Below are 23,738 nucleotides of genomic sequence, written 5' to 3' on the forward strand. Positions count from 1 at the left end.
TATATATATATATGAATATATATATATACGTATATGTGTATATATATATACGTATATATATACATATATGTATATATATACATACATATATATATATATACACACACACATATATATACTTCTAAAAGTCGTGTATCATGCATAGGAACGTTGACGCCTGCAAGGCTCTGGTTTTGTTGTAATCTTGCTTCTTGTATTCTATCTCCATTATTATTATTATTTTTTTGGGTATTCATCCATAACTCCTCCATATGACACTTTTATTTTGGAGTTTTCACCATAGACATCCATACAGTTAGTGAAGAATCTGAAAAGCCCCATTGTATTTTGACTTGCACTACAGTATTTCTGACAGGTTTTTACCTATATTAGTAACTAGTTATGGTCCTCAGATTGGTGCAAAATGTCTTTTTACTTAGGCATTGTTTGGAAATATATTGTCTGGAAAGTAAATGCATTGAATTGATATTCTAATGTTGGCACAGTCCTTAAATGACAAATGCAAATTTTGATTCTGAAAGCTTAGCCTACATAGTAACTATAAAAAATCATTAAGTTCTTGATTTTTTTATTCTGAAAGTTGGTTCACACATCAGATACCTATTTTAGGTATATAAAAAATGTAAATCTTTATAGTAGATAACTTCAAAATAATATTACTGATAAGATTTATCAATTTCACATACCATAAAACCACATGATGATTATTTGAGGAAAATGTTCAATTCCATAATAATTTTAAATTCCTTTCACTCTTACTAGGATGAGCTGGACTTATCCACCCCTCACAGAGATGCAATGTTTAACTTGCCTCCTGAAAAGAAATGGCAGATATATTGCAGCAAAAAGAAGGTGAGAATTTTTTATGCTACATTCTTTAGTAATTATTTTCCAAATTATTAATAAATTACAAATACTAAAACAGAGATGACTAGAAAGTGAAGGAAAATGTTCTTGTGATCAATATGTTTTTATCTACCCAACCTGCATTTCAAAAAATAAATATATAAGAGACCAGGTATTTTATATGTGCATTTTCTACTTTTTATTGCATCTAAAAAGATTACTGGAATATGAAAAGCATTAATTCATCTGAAATAGAGTTTTCCTAGAAATGTGTTGACCTTATATATTTGCAGTTCATTAAAAATTAACTATCAGAGTTCAGAATCGTAATGATCTAAAATATAAGCTCCTTTCCATAACCAGATGATACTGTATGTAGAAATATTTATAAAAAAAAATTCAGTTTTAGGCACTAGTGTCAAGGATATGCCAAACAGTGAATTTCATAGTGGCACTCCCTTCGTAAGACAAACATACTGTACACACAAGATGTGCTATACATAGACTGTCTCATTATGAGGCTTAGGGAGTGGAGATGTTTTTGGTTGTGCGAAAATCCTGTTAATGTGATAGAAGTTGAACCTAGGACCATGGGATTGGAAAGAAAGCATCTTAACCACAAAGCTATTCAACTCCACTGGAAATTTGTATAAACACTTCATAGTGGCAAAGACAAACATACACACTTGATATATACTGTAGACTATAATGTCTTATTATGAGGCTTAGGGTGTGTAGTTGTTTTGGCCATGAGAAAATCCTGTTACTATGACAGGAGTTGAACTCAGGACCATGAGGATTGGAAGGCAAACATCTTAACCATAAAGCTATTGAACTCCACTCTGAATTTGTATTTTGTATCATAATTACCAAGGGCGGATCGAGAATTTTTAAAATGAGGAGGCACCAATTTCATATAGGCCTAGATGTAATAATTATACAGATAAATAAGTATCCAACAAAAGTGTAATTTCATTTAGTATTTGTATGCTATTTTATATCTTTTTTCTTTTAAAAGTATATAAGACACCAGTGACAAAACTGGGTATGTGCCCCTCCTAAGCCCGTCTGATTCTTTTGCTATCACCATTTCTGAGAAGGGCATCTAACTTAAGAAAGAGGATAGAAAATGATGAAAACCCATATGTAGGAATAACACCAATTTTCAGGATACATTCTTATTTTTAAAATTTAAACATAAACAATTTCTTTTTTTTTTCCACATCCCACTTTAAAAAAAAATATATGACTTGCGATTATTGCCTAAAGTATAGTTGTATCAGGATTACTTGGTTATTTTGTGCTATTTTTGTTTATCATAATTAATTTTTGAACGATTCAGAAGGCAGTTAATTTATTTGTCAGGGGGATGACGATGAGACCAACTTGTTGACATCGCTGATTCACATCCTTATCAGCATCCTTTATACTGTAGTACAATTCCTTAACGAAAAATCTAGTTTATCTTAAATTAAACAGAATTTCACCTTGTGAACTCTTCAGACATAAATGCTACATTTTTAATTAGTCATTGGGATATTGATAAATAGCATAGACTTGCAAGTCAAGGTAAATCCTTATGATAAAAAGTAGATTTTGTTCACATTGCCCTCCAACCATAAATCCAAACCACTTCATAGCACATTTGTTAGAATTCATGATGTTCTATAATCAATCAATAGCCAGTAGTTGGGATATGGTTTATTTAATTCACAGTTAAAAAAAATAATAATAATTTACAATTTATCCATTTTTGCATATTAATTTTACACAGGTTAGTGTACTGTCCTAAGTACATTATTTTCATTAGAGTCATACCAATTATTTCTGTACGGTTTATTCAATTTAGATTCAAGGATAATATAATTAGTTAAATTGTCATAATTTGTATTTTACTCAATACAAAATTAGAGTCTGGTAGTCAACATGGAGAAACTAAAGCAAATAGGTCATAAATGTAGGCATTTAACCTAATATTGTTTAACCTAAAACTGCTTTTAGCCTCAATGGCAATATGATGATGCACTGGTCATCTTTACAACCTTTTCGACTTAGCTAGCTCAGTCGGCTAACTGTTGGTAGCCACTGTGTGTGAGCTGAACCATGGAAATCTCTTGGACCCTGGTTCAATTCCCATCGTTGCTCTCTTTGTGTTTCAGACGGAGGACTGAAATGCAAGTTTCAAAAGCACACAGTCTTTCGGATGAGACGTTTAAGCTGTTGGTCCCGAGTGCAATATGACCCATGTGCATTCAGAACACAGTACATTCTTGGGAAAAGAGTGGGGGATTGTCTCCTGGTGTACTGCCTTACTGCTTGGCCACTCAACTCACCAACAAAATAGATATAATGTAACCAACCCTTTCCTGTTTATGTTAATGTTATTGCTTTAAAATGAGGCTAATTAATATAATGATAAATAAGGAAAATTATAAGATGTGACTATATATCGTTTATAGAGGTATGTTTAGGCTTCTTTTATACTTGTTTCACATACTTATTTTTTAAAAAGTTGTCAGAGGGTGGTGGAAACAAAATAAAAATAAAATTGTGTTGTCTCATTTACAGTAGCAAATAATTTTATCAAAACATCCAGATGGAGAAGAAAATGAAATTTTATTGGTGAATGGAAACAGTAGAGGAATTGGATGGTTGCATTCTTTAAATTTATATAACTAGGAAGAAATATACAAATACTATTTTTGTAGAATTCAAGGCAGCAGTGGGTTTAATAAAAATAAATAACTTGTATTTTTTTCTGAATTTTCCATTTTTTTTTGTGGTGGTGGGTGCGCTAATTGGCCAAAAGTACTATTTTATTTTTATTGGAAATCATCATTATTGGCGGGCGGATTGGGTTCTCTAAACATGGTGTAAAAAAGTCATGCCTTATTGTCAAATTGTCATTGCCATCTAATGCTGCATAATAATTATGTTGAATATTCATCTGACTTCTGAATACATTATTATAGAAGTTATTATGTTGAATAACAGAGTAATGCTATCATTTCCTTGGCATGCTGCCAACATCTTCAAATTGATGAATTTCACTATTACTAAACAATAACATTAGACTTGGAAATAGACACGATTGGTGAGCGGAACTGTTAATAGTCGGATGATGTGTAGTGGGTATAACTTACAGTGTAATTAATGTGAAAGTATAAGGAAAGGTAATGTTATGGTTGTAAAAATAACTGCCCACTGTTAATGTGAGATATAAATCGCAAGGAAAGGCAATACTTATGCTAGTGTTCTCTGTGCATTTTGGTCTTTGGCGCTGACAGGATCCTTCATAAACCTCGAGGTAGCCTAAAAATCATAGAGTGTTTGACTCGCAGTACGCGGATTGAGGACTTTAGTGCTTATCTTAGCAGGCTGTAGATATGCTGGGGCCTAGGCCTAATATTTCTCGAAAAAACTAAATACCAGAATGTGAATGAAATTCATATTCCAATGACAATCTAATGGTCATTTTTAGTATTATTTTAGCCCAGCGGAACTAATTTTCTGCCTATATCCACCTCACTCACTCACTCTTAGAATGCAGTCAGGATAGATATAGTGTAATTTTAGTAGTATTCCATAAGAGAATGTTAGTTTGATGTTTTCTACTTCATAAATATGAAAGTAGGCAGAGGACAAGTGATTCAGTAGGGAAGGTATTGCTTTAGTGCAAAGCGTAAAAGGACAAAATCTAATTGAAGCTGACATTATTCATAATTACAGACACATTTATCTACATTTATTTTCATAGTATTGATGTTAAATGGACAATTTGTTAAATTACATGGCCATTTAGCACAGTTCATTGACATTATTAACAGGTTTTGAGCGCCATGTTGTCTACGTACTGTACCCGATGGTGATGGTATTGTTGTTACTGTAATAGTGTACTGTAGGCCTGTAATCTACTTATTTTGGAAGTCATTCATTCCTTCCCTCCTATCATAATTGTGTCCCAAGAGATCCTTTGCACTGGTTTTCTTTCAAATTACCTGGTTATGAATATGAATAATGTGGTATAATAATAGCTAGAGGGAAGGCACCTGTCATTGCAACTTGGTCTCCATGGAGATTGCATATATATTTAAGTTTCATATTGAGATTTTTGCATATGTACTTGCAAATAACTGAAGTAGTCTGAATCACCATGGCTTAGCACATAAACACACACACACACAGTGGCTATCGCCATCGCCACAAATTACGTTCGTTAAACAGAGTTCTAATTGGAAGATGTTATAGTACTTAATTTCTGGGAACAAAACTGATTGGCAAGATCATTTAGTTTAGTTAATGTTGTTAAGTTTCCTTCAGTTAAATGTGATTTTCTTTTGTAATTTGTCTATTTTTACCAAATTATTTTAATTTCTGTTTTGTTGCACAATGTCTTTACGGCCTTGTTGAAAATCAGCATTGAGGTAAACAATTGTTTCTGTAGTTAAAGAAAGTTTTTATTATTATTATTATCCATTATGTAGAAATTACCTTTTATGTGGAGAAAAGCTGTTGGTGATTAATATTTTAATTGTTAATTTAATCTCTTGTATTATTAGATAAGGAAGTTCAAGAAGTCCTGCAACAGATTTAATAAAAAAGGAAATTGTGAAATTCGACCAACTGGCCAGTTAATTGTCCAACTGCCCAGTCATTTGTTGGTGTTTATCAATGATAAAAATATGCATATATTTTGATGCAAAGTAAAGATAGAAGTAGTCCCCATATTCGTTATTGAATGTAAGTGAATGAGCTGTTGGGAGCCCATCGTAATATGTTTCGGCATTGTCTGTTAGGGTGTGCAGTGCCTTTCCATGCACCTATTTAACTTCCCCAGTATATATCAACCACATATACTATGAAAACTGAGGCATAGCTGTTGAGGAGCTCAGGTGTAATGACAGCTTGGAAGGTATTTGGTCAGCAACAAAGTAGTATCATGTGGTACCTCATATTATAACGTATTATTCAATTTATGAAAAAAATGTTGAGTTGCCATTCGTATGATTATTTCGTTGTAATGTACCTCTCTGCTAAGCCTCGCCCCTTGGAGATTGTTGCTAAGGTCCCAAAATAATGACTTAAAATATACGCAAACACATGCATTTGTGGGCTTGTTATACATGCGCATATTCCTAGCCTTGTTCTGATTGGTCAGTTAAGTTTGATACTTGGGAAAGGTTCATTGCTTTCTTAAGTACACACGGATTATTGAATACCAGCAAATCTTATTAATCATGAATGAAACAGGATATAATACAAAAAGTTCAAATGAATAGTCTAATTAATCTCATTAAGGTTGGTGCATTATCTATTCATCTCTATTAGTTAATAAATTGTGAATAAATTATAGATCCGAGATTTTTCTTATTCTCTCAAAATGATTAATTTTAATTGAATTTATGTAATACAGAGGCTTGTCATCCCAAAACCAGCCGACTGTCACTAATTGGTAAACCGAGTATAATTAGCTTAAGAATATGACAGTATTGTATACTTTAATATAGAGAAGCCATTAATACTTTTACTCATAAACTTTGGCAATAGTAATTCAATCTCAGTAAATGACCCATCATTTCAAAGCTTATATTGTGAAGAATATATTAAAAAGTCAATTTTCATATTTTGATCACTGAGGTAGTTTGACAAGCCTCATATTTAGCTTAGGTAGAAATCTGTATTCTGACAGAGATAGGCCTTCTGTAAATTGATTCAATTAACTGAAGTTAAAGCTGTGCTGGTGATAGTTTTTTGTTTTTTTTAATACAAAGAGGTCAACTGCACAATGAATACATATGAAAATTCGAAGAGTAAAATTTACTTGGAAATAATAAATTTGAAAACAATTGAAGCCTCTTGACTGGAAGAATATGACCTTTGAACTCATGATCAAAATAAAGATTGAGCCCTGAGTTATTCCATATTTTGTTATCTTCATTATTAAAGAATGTGCATGCTTCTCAATAACAGGGGATGGATACCCCTAAAAAACCTTGTTCTCCCTACTGGATCTGAGCAAAAAATTATGCCATCTTATACTATCACCTTATTTTCCCAGCTAACCCACAATTCACACCTTAGCATCCCCATCAGCCCTCCCATTTCAATATTCTTAAATATACCAATGCTCAATAAGTCATCAAAAACATTCCCTAAGTAAAATGATGCATGGTTCTAAAATTTTGAAAAGGTCATGACTTCAAGTTCTTGGAATATTTAAAGCTAAAATTAGGATGAGCTGCTGACACATCAACAACATATTTATTTTGAATCCATTTTGTTGGATTTGAGCAAGAAAAAATGTTAAAATATCATACAGACCTACTTGAATTTTTTGTATTTATATATTTAACTATACTTATATTTATATTTTTGACTGTAATAATGTCTACCATGTACTGTACTTCAGCAGTTTGCTGCTATTTTGGGTGTTTAATAAATCTTCTCTTATCTTATCTCTATTTCCTGTGATGAAGTAACTTTTAAATTTATCTATATTCATGATAAAAAAAGAAACATTTTTTCCCCCACTGTCATTGTATATATTTCTTCTCATGGTTCTTAAGTTCTTAATTTCTCATGGGTCAAACCATTACGTTATATAATACTTTTTTCCTTTTTCAATGAATTCCCTGTAATTATAAGTTTATCGATAAGTTTTAAACTTTTAATATTTTTCTATAACAATGAGTCGTTTATCTCTTTTGTTATTTCTTTGACAGGCACATTGGGTCCATTTGAAGCTGATTATTATGTTATATTTTAGTTTAATAAATATATCTTCGATATCAAAAATGAGTAAGAGAAATAACAGTTGATTCAATATTCCTTTTCCACACCTCAGCATACAGTTTTTTATAGGCCTATTACATTATTTAATACCTACCTGTTTTATAACATTTCATAACTGTCACTACAGCAAAATATATATTATAATTTATTATTAATGTTTATAGTCAACTGAATGTGTTCAGTTCCTGTAATAAATCAATTGGAAAGTTATAAAGGTTGTAGTAAAGCTCTCAAATGTACTCTCCCACAGAGAACATGACACATTAATGCAACTATTTCACGTAGCCTCAAATGCTACAAAAATTTAAATTTGTACTTGCATAAAACTGATATTGTTTGTCAAATAGATTGCTTATTATCGACTATTAATTTTAGCGTATATACGATTGGCCGAACATTCTCAACTCACTCTTGTACCTAGGCCCTAGCTACGCCAAAATGGCAAGCAATAAGTAGTCACATACTGTAGGCCGAGCTTGTAACAAGTGCATGTCAGAAGTATTGTCGTATTGTCTTCATTGTACCATATTTTTCTTATTATTTTTTAAAACAACATTTATCATTTGATATCAGCCAAATAAAACCTGTAAACTTGGATGGATTTATTTGGTGTAAGCGCCAAGGATAACCCATGAAAGTCTGAAAAGTCTTATTTCCTGTGGTGCCTTTCTGGTATTGATTGGTCAGTACACCAAGAGACAATCCACCACTCTTTTCTAAACCATGTACTTTAATGCAGACATGGGGCATATCACACAGGGGACCAATGACTAATTTTATTTTTGTTTCTCATGTATTTTTTTCTTTATAAATTTTTTACTTTGTAATATCAATACTTGCTCTCAATATGGCAATGAGGAAAAGCCTATGTTTTCTTTCAAAAACATAGTAAGTCTAGTTTTTATTATTATTATTTTGTTCATTGATATGGATTTATTATAATCTGAAATAAAAGTGAATGAATCAATGTTCACAAACAAAACATTTTCCCACACTAAGAGAGAATTTTTTATAATGTTCAAAAGTTTAGTTACCATTACAGTATTTAGATTTAACAAATGCTTGAAATAATATTTCATTTTTTTTTTGTATTTTACAGGAACAAGATGATCCTAATTCAGCATCATGGCCTGACCCGTATCTAGATAAATTAAGATCAATGACAACAGTAAGTAATGTGACCTATTAGTAAGGAAGGACAGTCTCCATACCAAATTCAATTAACTCGTTAAAAATCTTCTCTTTTTTTTAGTACTGAGTAGTATAGTTTTATGTAGTTTTCTCTGTATAGAATGATTATAGGCCTACTTTCTATAATAAAATCTGAAAAAAAATCCAAAGAAAACCCATTTGAATTTAGATTTGCTCATTTTGAAATGAGAAATATACTTTTTTCAATGTTAAATTTTGTTTTGTGGCTCAACATAGGCGGTATCTTTTTAATGATTGTAATAGGTTGGAGGGTAAGAATATGGGATGTTGAATCAAATGTTTAATGGAATACTAACTAGTTTTACTTCATCTATTAATGTTAAATATATTCTGGTTCTTAATAATTCACAGTACTTCATCAATTGATTTGTGTTTTCGTTTCAAGTGAAAGAATTTTCGTTCAAAACTTAACAGTTTATGTTATGATGACATGACTACAGTAGTTCTGTCATCATCATCATCATCATCCACAGATGTCCGAAAGGGAGGCCGATCGCGAGATAGCACTAACCTGGGGTGTGGGAAATTCTTGTTTTCAAGATGCCCGGAAATAATCTCTGAGGTTTTTTGGGCGATTAATAAATCCTATTTCGTTCTTTTTTTTTTTTAACTTTCCAAAAGGGTGGATGGGAGGGGGGGGGATGGGGTGTGGTCCAGCCCTTCCTGAATCCACCCCTGGTATTTGTATTAATAACCAGTGTCTTCTTTCTACTTAGATGGTGATGTTTAGTCATGCAGAAGAAGACATAGACTCAAGAACAAAAATGGTAGATAGTTTAAAGACTGCCTTAAGAACACAACCAATGAGGTAAGAAATATGTTAAGTGCGATTAGAGACCTTTATCGAAAGCTATATGTTACATCTTTTAAGCCAAAAGGAATTTATCTTTTCTCTTTTTTTAAGAATTGCAAAATTTACAGTATTCGTTTAAAAATGGTAATGCGGTTCGGGCTGTTTCCTAATTTGAGCATGTAGCTTTACAGATGTAGAAAATCAGGTCCCACAACTATCGTAGTTCAATCATGATTCTTGTTGTTTATCACATACAGTTGTAAAGTTAAGAAGGTGAAGAAAAAAATGTTAATTTTTTCAGTCTATTATGTTCGTAAGAACCATGGCTGCATGAATGAATGATTGCATTGTGCTGGTGTAATAATGATAATAAATGTATTAGCAAATTTCCAGTAGGAAATATTTGGCACCAACTAAATTAATAATGGATTCCAGACCACAAGATACATCTGGCTTTTGTATTTTGCTTAGGGGTCTTTCACAATTATCAATATTTTCGGTAGTATACAAACTGTACTCTTTTTCGGTACCCCTTCCTCCCCCTGAAAGTGTACATAAAAAATGTTGATTTTGCAAAACCATTCTCCATTGAAACAACTTGCAGATTTGTGACAAGATTCATTGAATTAGATGGCCTATCTGTGCTGCTAGATTTCTTAGAGAAAATGGATTATGAAGTACTTGAGAGTACCATACACACATCTGTGATTGGCTGTGTGAAAGCCCTCATGAATAATTCAGTAAGTATACATGAATAATTCAGTAGGTGTACATTAATAATTTAGTAAGTATACATGCATCCATTATAACCTGTGAGGAAAAACCCTCATAAATAATTCAGTGTCCGTCATTGGATGTCTAAAAGCCTTCATAAGTAATTCAGTTTGTAATGTGTTGGTGATTGGATTTGTGAAAGTCCTCCTAAATAATTTAATAAGTATAAGTACATCTGTGTGAAATAAAGGCTTATACCCAGCTCAAATGTACACAAATCTAGCAAAATGTAACACAATGTAACAAATTGGCACATTTCCCTGAGTGTGAATTCACATCCATGTAAACAAATGTCACATTAGTGTTATAAAGCTCATTAACATTGACAGACCTCCACAAGGCCGGGAAAGTTTACTGAGATGTTACATTGATGCTATCTGCCCAAGAATTTTAATTTTTATGTTAAACTGACAATTTAACAAATAAGAATACTATTAACTATACTCTAATTTACAAATTGAAATTATAATTTAATAATTTGTCTGTCAAATGCATTAGCATGTTGATAAACTAGAATAAAAAAAAATGTAGAAATTATAGCAAAAAATAGTTGAATTAAATGTGAAAGATGGTACATAGATAGAATTTACATTACACATTATAATTTAAAAAAGATGATTTAAACAGAATTAAAGGAATTAATCAACATTATTATTATTATGCTACAATTATAAAAATTATCTTACTTTTAAAGATTTTGGTAGAGAGTTGGACAGTAGGAAGACTATACTTGCTACTATAAACTCTATAAAGATATCTTGATCATGTAACAAAAAGGTAAATTATGTATATTTGCTGCCTTCAGCTTGGACGATCACATGTGCTAGCTCATCCAACTGGTATAAAGACCATAACACAGAGTTTAAGCACCGAGAATATAAAAACGAAGATTGCAGTCATGGAAATTTTGGGAGGTGTGTGTTTGGTTCCTGGAGGCCAGAAAAAGGTGTTAGATGCTATGGTCCATTTCAAGCAGTTTGCATTTCCAGTAGGAAATATTTGGCACCAACTAAATTAATAATGGATTCCAGACCACAAGATACATCTGGTTTTTGTATTTTGCTTAGGGGTCTTTCACAATTATCAATATTTTCGGTAGTATACAAACTGTACTCTTTTTCGGTACCCCTTCCTCCCCCTGAATGTGTACATAAAAAATGTTGATTTTGCAAAACCATTCTCCATTGAAACAACTTGCAGATTTGTGACAAGATTCATTGAATTAGATGGCCTATCTGTGCTGCTAGATTTCTTAGAGAAAATGGATTATGAAGTACTTGAGAGTACCATACACACATCTGTGATTGGCTGTGTGAAAGCCCTCATGAATAATTCAGTAAGTATACATGAATAATTCAGTAGGTGTACATTAATAATTTAGTAAGTATACATGCATCCATTATAACCTGTGAGGAAAAACCCTCATAAATAATTCAGTGTCCGTCATTGGATGTCTAAAAGCCTTCATAAGTAATTCAGTTTGTAATGTGTTGGTGATTGGATTTGTGAAAGTCCTCCTAAATAATTTAATAAGTAGAAGTACATCTGTGTGAAATAAAGGCTTATACCCAGCTCAAATATACACAAATCTAGCAAAATGTAACATAATGTAACAAATTGGCACATTTTCCTGAGTGTGAATGCACATCCATGCAAACAAATGTCACATTAGTGTAATAAAGCTCAGTAACATTGACAGACCTCCACGAGGCTGGGAAAGTTTACTGAGATGTTACATTGATGCTATCTGCCCAAGAATTTTAATTTATATGTTAAACTGACAATTTAACAAATAAGAATACTATTAACTATACTCTAATTTACAAATTGAAATTATAATTTAATAATTTGCCTGTCAAATGCATTAGAATGTTGATAAACTAGAATTAAAAAAAATGAAAAAATTATAGCAAAAATTAGTTGAATTAAATGTGAAAGATTGTTGTTACTCAAGTACATAGATAGGATTTAAATTACACAATATAATGTAAAAAAGATGATTTAAACAGAAACTTTATTACTGAAAAAGGAATCCATCAACATTATTATTATGCTACAATTATAAAAATTATTTTACTTTTAAAGATTTTGGTAGAGAGTTGGACTGTAGGAAGACTATACTTGCTACTATAAACTCTATAAAGATATCTTGATCATGTAACAAAAAAATAAATTATGTATATTTGCTGCCTTCAGCTTGGACGATCACATGTGCTAGCTCATCCAACTGGTATAAAGAACATAACACAGAGTTTAAGCACCGAGAATATAAAAACGAAGATTGCGGTCATGGAAATTTTGGGAGGTGTGTGTTTGGTTCCTGGAGGCCAGAAAAAGGTGTTAGATGCTATGGTCCATTTCAAGCAGTTTGCTCATGAAAGGACACGATTCCAGGTAATTTTTTAAGTGAAAACTTGAAGAGAAACTTTTACCGTCAGTGGTGTAATGCCACAGGACTCCCTCAATCTAGCACCCTTACCTAAAAGGGCTTTGCTGATACAAAACAGCATAATGTGTCTTTGACATCAACTGTAGGACATATATTATATCCAGCTGGTCCACAATCCCCCCTCCCCCCACTTATGATCTTAAGTCTTATGATTTACCTAATATATAACTATAATTTTATTAGTTATATAAAATTATATAAAATTTTTGTTATTTATTTGAAATTTAAATGGTACATTTATAATCCTTTCTTATCCTTTTGTTTTAGTTTGTGAACTGTCTGTGAACTATGTGATTTTTTTTCCCCCAGACTGTAGTGAATGATCTAGATAGAAGCACTGGAAGATATCGTGAGGAAGTGAATCTGAAGACTTCTATCATATCGTTCATTAATGCCATCATCAGATATGGAGCAGGAGAGGTAAGACCCTGCCATATACAGATACAAACAATTTATAATTTTTCTTTCCACCTCTGCAAACATTAAAAAGGTATATAGAGTGCAAGAAATTTAATTGCATAACGAAATAACGCTAACACCCCAAGTATATAGAGTACTACAGTGTAACGTCACGATACCACGTGATACTACTCCGTTGCTATTGGCGACACAAAATGCGTTCAACCAACAACATTTTCTCCACTGACAAACCATTGATCCCAATTTCTAACATAATTATTAAGGAGTTGTATATTAATTTTTCTATGTAAATGTTAATTGATGATTAATTTTTGAGCTTTTTGTGTTTTTAGTACATTTTGATGGTAAATAATTAGTTTTTAACATGCCTATTCTGGAAAGCCTATTCTAAACCATTAAGAAGTCATTCAGGCGTAATGAACGGTAACCAACGTCCAGAGGGCGCCACCTGGTGTTGTGACGACACGACTGTGGTACTCTATACATCATAATAACTTTAGGTACAAAAATGTAAGATCAAGGTCAATAGGTTAAAATGTATGCAAAGATCTAAACCATGCAGAGTAGGTTATAGTTGGATGTCAGGATATCAATGGTTTGTTGTTTCATTTTGTATAAATAAATATTCAACATAAAACACTAACCAGAACTTGAAACTTATTTAAACCAAATTAGAAACGTAGTAATCTAATGACCACGACCTTGGTTATTAGTTTTTGGATGAATAATACATGTAAATTATATACCAATGCATTAAAAAAAAGAATGTTAGTACTATTTTGATAATTTATTTATTAAATTAAATATTCAATTACAATGTAGTGCAACATATATTAAATAGGTAATTCTTCAGTTAAACTTGCACAGGGATTCTGGTTATTAGAAATGAGGCTAAGTCTAATATAAGAAAGTACAATACATACAGTACTCCAAGTATTGAAATACACGCCATCGTGTTGGGATTCAATATTTTGACATTAATTATGTCATCATCAGGAATTCCTGATGATGACATAATTAATGTCGAATATTGAATCCCAACACGATGGCATGTATTTCAATACTTGGAGTATGTATTATACATTCTTATCTGAGATTAATCAGTGGACCTTTCGGTTTTTGGAAAGTCTAATATAAATAAGGAAAAATCAACAAGACACAAATCGGTACTAAATAATGATGTATTGTATAGGCTACATGACTATGTTATTGCAAGACTGAGATATATAAGTGTTTTCATTCTGAAAAAATAGTAGCAGTAATTGTTCTTAAAATAAACAGTCAAAAAAAAGGCTTTTCTTTATAAAACTGCAATAGTATGTTAAATTTACTTGCATCTTCTTTTTTTTTACACTTTGGCAAAAATATTGTAGTTGCATGGAATTTAATATATAGTTTTCAATATAATTTTCTTTTAGTTCAGCAGATATTGATGTTCTTCATTTTCCTTTTAGGACAGCCTTGAGTTTCGAATTCATCTTCGTTACGAGTTTTTAATGCTGGGAATTCAACCGATCATTGATAAACTTAGAACCCATGACAATGCCACCTTAGATAGGTAGGGACAATGGATTTAACTAATGCAGAAGATATGCCTAACTTTTATAACCTTTTATTACTTTAATTGGCATTAATAATCAGTAAATATATTATTTCACAATATTGGCTATTTATTAACTGTATGTTTGCTTATTTTTTATAATCTGTTTTATGACCTTTGTATTTTGATTATTTTTATCAATCTGTAGTTTGTAACTTTATTGTATGTTTAAATTTTGTACAGTCTTTGTACAGTATTATAACTAAAAAGGAGGGAGTACAAAATTGTTTTTTCAGGCTAATTGCCTATTTTCTTTTCTTGCAAATGCTATATCTTGAATGCCAAATAAATATTATTATTTTATAGTGTACATCCTTTTGTGTCTTTTTATCTCTTCATATTTTTTGCTTTTCTTCGCAGACATTTAGATTTTTTTGATCTTGTCCGAAATGAGGATGAGCGAGAGTTAGCAAGGAGATATGAAATGGTAGGTTCCTTGTTTTGCATATTCATTTCCCAACATATAGTTGACAAAAATATGCACCAATTATAACATTGTTCCTGTTGCAGTCATAATCCACCCAGTAGCAATGTATATGATTGGATCTAGCTATATACATGAACATTTGTCATATTCTTATATGCATTCATCATATACAAGATTCAAGACATTCGAAAAACTGACTTGTTGCCACAGAACGATGCAATCAATTTTCATCATATACTTATTATCCAACATTTAACAGTACACACATTGTTAATATATTTGCATGCTTTATTCCACTGTTTTTTGGGGTTTTTTTTCAGATTCATGTTGATTCGAGAAATGCTAACACTATGTTTGATGTTATTACAAGAAAGATCTCCCACACACAAGCTTATCCCCACTTAATGTCCATATTGGAACACTTTTTACTCCTTCCAAGTAAGTAGAATTAAAAGAGTTGACAGATTTAGAAGCAGCATTTGATTTGAGGTGGGGGGGGGGGAGTCAAGCTAGTTGACACAGCATTTGGGCTGAAAACTGGGCTGATGTAGAAACCACTGCTTCTCTTTTCCAGAAATTAATTCAAGTCTTCAGCATATAAACTTATATACATTTTTTTAGTATAAATATTTGAGATGAGGTTACTTCTTTTAGTATGTAATGACTCTTAAATATTTAAAATTGTTATGTAATTGCTTTGTGTGACCTTTTATGTTTTTATTAGACCACTATGGCTATTAAATCGATATAGTTCTAAATGCATTTATTTATTCAGAATTACTTTGTTAAATAATTATTTTAAAGTTATTAGAAATATATTATATAGTATAACAATATTTTATTATAAAAAAAAGGAAGTAAATTTTATTTTGAAGTACTGTGTAAGTGAATAGAGGAAGGAAGACACTTAAGGTTCTAACAACTTGTACATAAATTATTGGTGTAGAGGACTTTACATTGGCATAATTGCCACTCCATAATTGCTTGAAGGCCCTTACATTTCCTTGTAGAACCTTTATATTACCCTTCTTGTCTCCTCTTCATGTTTACTTGAAAGCCCTTAAGTTATTTTTTCTCTATTTATTGTACTCACTTCCATGTCATTAACTTTCCCTACTTGTGCAATGACAATTAACATGATATGATTTCTGAGTTCTGTGGTAGTTTTTATGTTTTTGTTTTTTTAACATCAGTGTATAGAGACCATGTATTATGTGCTATACAAATCACAACCATTATCATGTTGGTCATTGCTTATATATTTTTTTATGTTGCTGTTTGTATTTTTAAATTGAGCCAAATTTTGAGTATATATATATTTATTAATTTAAAGACATGGTTTTTCATGAGCTATTAAAATGAAAAATTAAAATTAGGTATTTGAACTGTCTAATTATATTTTTAACTTAACTTATTATTTAAAATTTGAATTAGAAAAAAAAATCCTGGTCAATGGTTAAATAATATTTTTTCACTATTTGTTTGTATAAACCCTTAAATTGGCTAGTAATCAACTAATTTATTTTTTTTATAAATTTTATTTCACCATAATCCAACGAAGACAAACTTTGCCCAGGACAGGATATGACAAAGTTTTACAAAATATAATAACTTCTTAATCTAAAAATATAAGAGGAAAAACAATAAACTCCAAAGAATAAACTCAAAATATAAATAAATTAATGAAAAAAAAAAATATAAATAATAATAATTAAAGGGTTTTTGTAGTAAAATGTATATAAGTCAGCATAAACCAGATTTTTTTCCATTTCTGGTTGGAATTTAAAAACTTATTTATTTTCCCCATGCAGATGAATCAGCATCACAGAGTGCACATTATTGGGCTTTGATTGACATGCTCATCCAACAAATAATCCTCCAGCAAGGGGATGGACACAACCCTGATGTGTCCCTCGTAGACTTCAATTTCAAAACCATCATTGAAAAAGTTATCAATCAAGATATGGTGCGTAAGCAACAGGCAAGGGAAATGCAACAAAGTAAGTTAGTCCTCATTTGAGTCTGTGAAGTTAAACTTTAAAGTTTGGTCAGGTCAGGTTTGGGTCAGTTGGCTAGAACATGCAAGAGCTGATTCAGCCATATTAAATGTAGAATTTCCATTCGAAATTTATGATGCCAAGTAAATTTCTGTTTGATGAAAAATAGAAAAGGTACTGGGTTTGATCTATAGAGGTTTATGCTTCGTATATGTCATTCTATTCATAGAAAAAGTCTTTAATAGAAAAAGTGTAGCCTAGGTCTAAGGATAACTCCGGCTATATAAAATTCACTATAAGATTGAAAATTGTTAATATTGTAGTGACTACTATGTCCAATTTTAAATTAATGTTATTTATTATGTAATAATAATTATATATAGGCTAATGTATTGTTTAAGTAAGAAATACTATGTCTATGTTTCAATTAATCTTATCTATTATATATATATAAATTTAATATAGTGTATAAAATAATATGAAAAGTTTTGTAGCACAGCATTTTTAATGTGAACAGTAATTAACCATAAATGTTGTATTATAGGCCTAGGCTAGGCCTAATAATGTTAGTGTTAAAGTGTTTTTATATTTACAATAAAATACAGGAAGAAAAGCAAAGAAATCTGGATCGGCATAAAATGTATCAAAGATTATATAATAATGATAATTAGCTCATTATAATTCAGGGACAATTTCCATAAAATAAAATAATAAATATTCATAAAAAAAATTAAAGCATGTATTTTAAGGTTCTGTAAATATAACAGTATAAAATATAACTCATTCATTTATGTTACACAATATTTCACCCTCAGAATGTGATGAGTTTCAAAGCCAACTTGATAGGAAAGATCGGGAGTTGGAAGCTAAGACAATTGAGAGGGTAGGCTAACATCCAATTATTATTGTATTCAGTCAACCACTCTATAATAACATCTGCCTTTTAATAATGAAATTTGGTTTTAGTGTAATGTTGCATTGGTGTAATGTTGCGTTGTATTTTTTTCTTGAAAGTTGAAGTAAATACGAAAGTATCAAGATGGGCACTAGTAGTGCTCGATGGCCGTCAGGCGATGCGAATCTGAAGAGAAAGCAACGCCATGACGCGCACGTAACAAGATCGTTTTCAGTGTTGATCCATTCAGACTGCCACTGGCAATCATGAGACGGCGTCGTGTCGTCTAGCGCTCATGGGAGCAGAGTTGGATTCTTCGTACGACTGTTGTACAATGAAGTGAATCCGTACGACTGTTGTACGACGCAGTGAATGCCCGGCTTTAGTTTTTTCTACGTTTAAGTAATTGAAATGTATGAAGATTCATCTGGTTTATAAATCCTATAATTTTTAATTTTTAGATTTTCTTTTTGATATTTTTGTTGATACTGTACATATTTAATATTAAATGACTTTCGAATATGTTTTGATTTTATGGTTAATTTGGATTAGGATGAGGCAATGAGTGCGTTGAAAACCATGCAACAACAACAAAAATCAGACCACGATAGGATCAAATTTGAGTATGAGCAGCAACTACAAATGATTCGATCTGAGGTAATTAGTTTTTTCTCATTTTTTTGTTGTACACATGTTATTCAAACATACATTGTGTTTAGTACAAACCAGCATTAACTACAAATTATTCGATCCGAGGTATTAGCTTTTTCTCATTTTTTTTGTGTACATGTTATTCAAAAATACATTTTTTTAGTACAAACCAGAACCATAAGCGAGCATCCTGCTTGAACCAGAGCCACTATAATGGCTGTAGATTGTGCCACCCTGCCTTTTCCACTTGCCAATTCAACATTTAGTAGTGTAGTACTTTTAATTTAATTTAACTTGTTGGAAAGCAGCCTTGAAAACAGCAAAGCTTAGCTAAGGCCAGATAAAAAAAAATTATTGTGTTGGCCTTGCCCAACCAACCAAAATTTTACGTAATTCAGCGTCAGCATTGTTTTTTTTTTTTTTTTTTTTTTTTTTTTTACTACAACGAACACTATTTTTATTGAGCAAATATGAGCTGAAATAATCTTTGCCATGCTAGGGGACCAAGGCGTAGACTATTTTGCTGGATGGTACGTGATGTGAATTTTCTACTACTTAGGCATAAACAAATTTTTGGTTGTTAATTAAAAAAAGAAAAAGTTTTCCTACCGACCTACCCATTTTTTGGATTTTCCCAAAACATGACCAACACAAATTTTTTTTTTTTGCCCTAAATTATACATGGTAACCATTGTGCTAAATCCTGCACGTGGCCCCCTTAATCAATTACATACTGCTAGAGTGTTGATACCCACATTTAAGAGCTGTGCAAACACACATTTTTGGAAGAAAATTTGAATATGGAAAGTACACAAAAGATTAACCAATTATTTTGTTGGTATTTTAGGCTGATAGGGAAAAAGGTGAACGAGAGAGGTTGGAACACTTAGTAAAAGATGTCTCAAGTATGTCTCCAAGCCTTTCAGATGAACAGAAGTTAAGTAGTACTGCACCTACACCAGGACCACCACTGCCACCTCCATGTGGTGGGCCACCCCCACCACCAATGCCACCTGGTCCACCTCCTCTGCCAGGAATGGGTGGTGTACCTCCTCCACCCCCGGCATTCCCCGGTGCTCCAGGCATGGTGCCACCTCCTCCACCACCAGGCATCGGTGGATTCACTGCAGTGCCAAAGAAAACAAAAAACATTCCCAAGCCATCACAGCCTCTTAAGTCTTTCAACTGGTCAAAACTTCCCGACAATAAGTTAGTGGGAACAGTATGGCTAGATCTGGATGAAATGAAGGTAAATACTTATTAGCTATCATACTTTGAATGGTTTAAAAATATTCTACTAATTTGTGATGATTCCTATAACAAAAATTCTTACTTGTAACTGTCTATATATCTTTAATTACTAGGTTCTCAAACTAATGGACTTCCAGGAATTTGACAAGACATTTTCAGCATACCAGAAGCCAAGAACAGAGGAAGATGATCCTGGTTATGGGAGCTTCCGTACTCCATCCAAGCCTAAGGAATTGTCTGTGATTGATGGTAGGAGAGCACAGAATTGTACTATCTTACTGTCGCGTATAAAACTTACAAACAGAGAGTTGACAAAAGCCATAATGGAGATGGACAAAGGAGAGGATATTCCAAAGGACATGCTAGAGCAGGTACAGGAATTAATGAAGTATATTGTCACTACTCATGTTAAGAATATACAGTTCAGTGCAAGGTGTGCCAGTGAAGATTGACTAGGCTAGTTTTACTGAGCTGCTGGAAAATCCTGTGCAAACAGCGCAACTCGGTTAAATCATCCTGTGCGCATGCTAATGCTGCACGCAACACCAAACTTTTCATAGAAATGTATCAACAAATAATTAGACTGACCACGCATATTCAATAGTTTGAAGAAAACAATCAAACTTTAATATTATTATATGTTAATCTAATATGTTAATGTTACAGAATAATGATCATTATTTTATAATATGTTTTTGTTTTTAGCTTTTGAAATTCACCCCATCTCCAGAAGAAGTGAGTATGTTGAAGGAGCATGAAAAGGATCAGGAAAACATGGCAAGGGCTGACCGATTCTTACTAGACATGAGCAAGTATGCACTTTCAAATAATATTGCTTTCTACTCTATCAGTGGCAGATTCAAGGGTGGGTAGTTGCCTAAATGTTTAAAAATTATTTAAAAAATCTAGAAAGATAATTATATTTCAAATTGAAGTTTGAGAGTGCCATTTCTGGCCATATTGAAGTGCCATAATCATAAACGTTTTTACCTCAGCCTCAACTATGGTGGGGCTGAGGTGGTGTACACCCTCCATCTGTGATATTCCTCCCCAGGCCCTGTTTCAAATTCCTTGATCCGCCACTGTATTATCTGCCAAGCCCCCAATATATCTTCTGGAAAGAATTTTGCTATTGCGATTTATATTACTTGCGGTGGTAGGTTTTTTGGTGTCAAAATGGTGATGATAAAACATTTTCAAAAATTTATTTTAGTATGTATTCAATGATTTTTGTTTTTTAATAGAATTGTTCATTATGAACAGAGGTTAAAAGCTCTGTATTGTAAAAAGAAATTTCAAGAAAGAATGAATGATGTGAAGCCTAAAGTAGAAGGTAAACCATTTTAATACATCAATTTTAATTTTAATTTTAAATGAAGATAAATATACTGGCAAAGCAAAAGCTCTAGACTCATAGGCACTAGTGCACATGTCTATTGACAAAAAACTGTTGTATGCCCATATATAGACATGATGTGCCTATATATGGTCAGTGACCATATTTATGCATGTCTGGCACAGAGCATTACATTGTCCTATCTTTAAGAAGTATATTAACTATTAAAATGAGAAGATACAAAACATGAACATATTAAAGGTTAAAGCACAACACAACCATATCTTCTTTATTATTATTATTATTATTATTATTATTATTATTATTATTATTATTATTATTATTTAATATTAATCAATTATTTTTATTAATTATTTTATAGCTGTGTTAAAGGCATCAAAGCAAGTGAGCAGCAGCAGAAAGTTAAAACGTTTACTTGAGATAGTGCTAGCATACGGCAACTACATGAACAAAGGTGCACGAGGAAATGCCTCTGGTTTTAAGGTAGCCAGCTTAAACAAGATTGTAGACACTAAATCAAGTATGAACAAGAATATGACACTGCTTCACTATCTCCTGCAGATGACTGAGGTTAAGGTACTGTATGTTTATTAGGTATTTTTCGCCACACGACGTTAACCTTAACTAACGTTAACGGATGATGTCATAATTTATTCATCTTGCATTGCGGAGTATGTTAATTTCAGGATTTTACGTGCTCGACTTGCGTTAGTTACAGATTTACGTAACTTATGCATATTTCGATTTGTTTACAGAAGGGCGGAGCTGTCGCGTTGCATGTTGGGTACTAGCGATAAAGTTAATGTTAACGTTGTGCGGCGAAAACTACCTATTACCTTGCATTTTACATACTGAGGCAGAATGTTCATTAAAATTTGTAAATGTTTATAAACAGATAACAAGTTGATTTACCTTGAATATTAGGCCTAAAATACCGCAAGACTCAGAGGCAATGAAACTAGATTGAGGTGTGTGACAGTGCATCAAAGAGCATAGTGTATAGTGGTGTATATGTCTATACATAACCAACATAAGATCTGCGTTCCAATTGCTTCCAACATTCTCGTCAGAGGGCACTCTGGGTACATTATGCCTAGCATTACTGACATAGAGGAGCAATGCTACACACAATGAATGTGCCCCATTTGTGCCATGCTAATCTAATGAGGCTCAAAAGTGAGAGGTGTTGCCGACATGAATCATGTGATATCATTTTATTTTTTGTAGTTTCCAGATGTTTACCGACTAGAAGAAGAGATTCCAGATGTACCCTTTGCATGTAAAGTCAAGTGAGTAAACTTTTTTTTTCTAATTTTAGTCAATTCTTCTATAACACAAGTGTCTTCTTTAACAACATTCAAAGTTCAATCTTACAACCTTATAACAAATGTGCAAATTCCCAGTTTTAACCAAAATCATTAAATAAATAAAGTAAGATATTTTCAAGATTCTTTTTGATTTAGTGTTGTTGATTGCACAAGTCGATGAGTATTTGAAATAGATTGGACAAACTGCAAAAGGACAGATAGATCTACGTACAAAATATAATTTCTCTGCTTTCAATTTCCTGAAAGTGTTTTGAGTGCGCAGCATTTATTTGATTGTCTATGGTACTGAAGCTTAAAATGTTGCCACTAATGCTGGGAGTTATTAATAATCTTAGGTTAGACTTTGTTTCACTTATAATAATTCTGTCTCTTTTTGTTTAAAATTTATAATATTTTATTTTACCGTGGACTCGCTTCTTTAATTTCGAGACACATAAAGTGAAATGAAATTCGAGTGTATTGTAAATATTTTTTTTTTTCTTTCAACTAGCATGGGGGAACTGGAGACTGAAATTAAGCAAATAGGAGCTGGACTACAAGAAGTTAAAACTGTATGTTCAATTCAATTCCATGCTTTTGTATATTGCAAGTAGTTTTATTAATACTCATGGAATTTAATTGTGATACATATATATATGTTTTATATGCTAACTTTACTGCAATTCACTTTGCTTTGTATTTCTATATTACATAATCATTTTTAAAACCTATATCATGTTCTTTAAAGTCAGGTTCCAGAGGGAAAACATTTTTTTATAGGTTGTACAGCTAATTTTTCTAAGAAACAAAAAGCATATTTGACTTGGAAATGGTTAATGAGGTATAGATTTTGAATATAAATAAAACTGGGGGGAAAAGGTGGAAAAAGGGTGGTTATTTTTTTAATGATATTTTCTACTGCTGTGAGTTGTAGACAGTGCATGTGAAAGGTATTGGAAGAACAAAT

General features: G+C 32.0%; 1 protein-coding gene across 2 annotated transcripts in view; it reads left to right on the top strand.

Annotated features, from left to right (window-relative positions):
• LOC117123829 (disheveled-associated activator of morphogenesis 1-like) overlaps positions 1–23,738 on the top strand; it is a 58,668-nt gene that overhangs the window by 29,403 nt on the left and 5,527 nt on the right. The window contains exons 4-22 of one of the 2 annotated variants that reach the window (XM_033269856.1): positions 763–852; positions 8,738–8,806; positions 9,567–9,658; positions 10,248–10,383; positions 12,614–12,811; positions 13,176–13,286; positions 14,741–14,844; positions 15,247–15,313; positions 15,634–15,751; positions 17,125–17,313; positions 18,126–18,193; positions 18,758–18,862; positions 19,704–20,105; positions 20,221–20,478; positions 20,813–20,919; positions 21,352–21,440; positions 21,826–22,040; positions 22,692–22,753; positions 23,283–23,343. In XM_033269856.1, coding sequence (XP_033125747.1) covers positions 763–852; positions 8,738–8,806; positions 9,567–9,658; positions 10,248–10,383; positions 12,614–12,811; positions 13,176–13,286; positions 14,741–14,844; positions 15,247–15,313; positions 15,634–15,751; positions 17,125–17,313; positions 18,126–18,193; positions 18,758–18,862; positions 19,704–20,105; positions 20,221–20,478; positions 20,813–20,919; positions 21,352–21,440; positions 21,826–22,040; positions 22,692–22,753; positions 23,283–23,343 — 2,541 coding nt within the window. Of the gene's footprint in view, positions 1–762; positions 853–8,737; positions 8,807–9,566; positions 9,659–10,247; positions 10,384–11,621; positions 11,754–12,613; positions 12,812–13,175; positions 13,287–14,740; positions 14,845–15,246; positions 15,314–15,633; positions 15,752–17,124; positions 17,314–18,125; positions 18,194–18,757; positions 18,863–19,703; positions 20,106–20,220; positions 20,479–20,812; positions 20,920–21,351; positions 21,441–21,825; positions 22,041–22,691; positions 22,754–23,282; positions 23,344–23,738 lie in introns of those variants that run through there. The other variant, XM_033269855.1, reaches the window with a different exon arrangement.

The sequence above is a fragment of the Anneissia japonica genome, unplaced genomic scaffold (assembly GCF_011630105.1).
Source record: "Anneissia japonica isolate Jap-2015-1 unplaced genomic scaffold, ASM1163010v1 scaffold287811_len124530_cov185, whole genome shotgun sequence".
NCBI classification, from domain to species: domain Eukaryota; kingdom Metazoa; phylum Echinodermata; class Crinoidea; order Comatulida; family Comatulidae; genus Anneissia; species Anneissia japonica.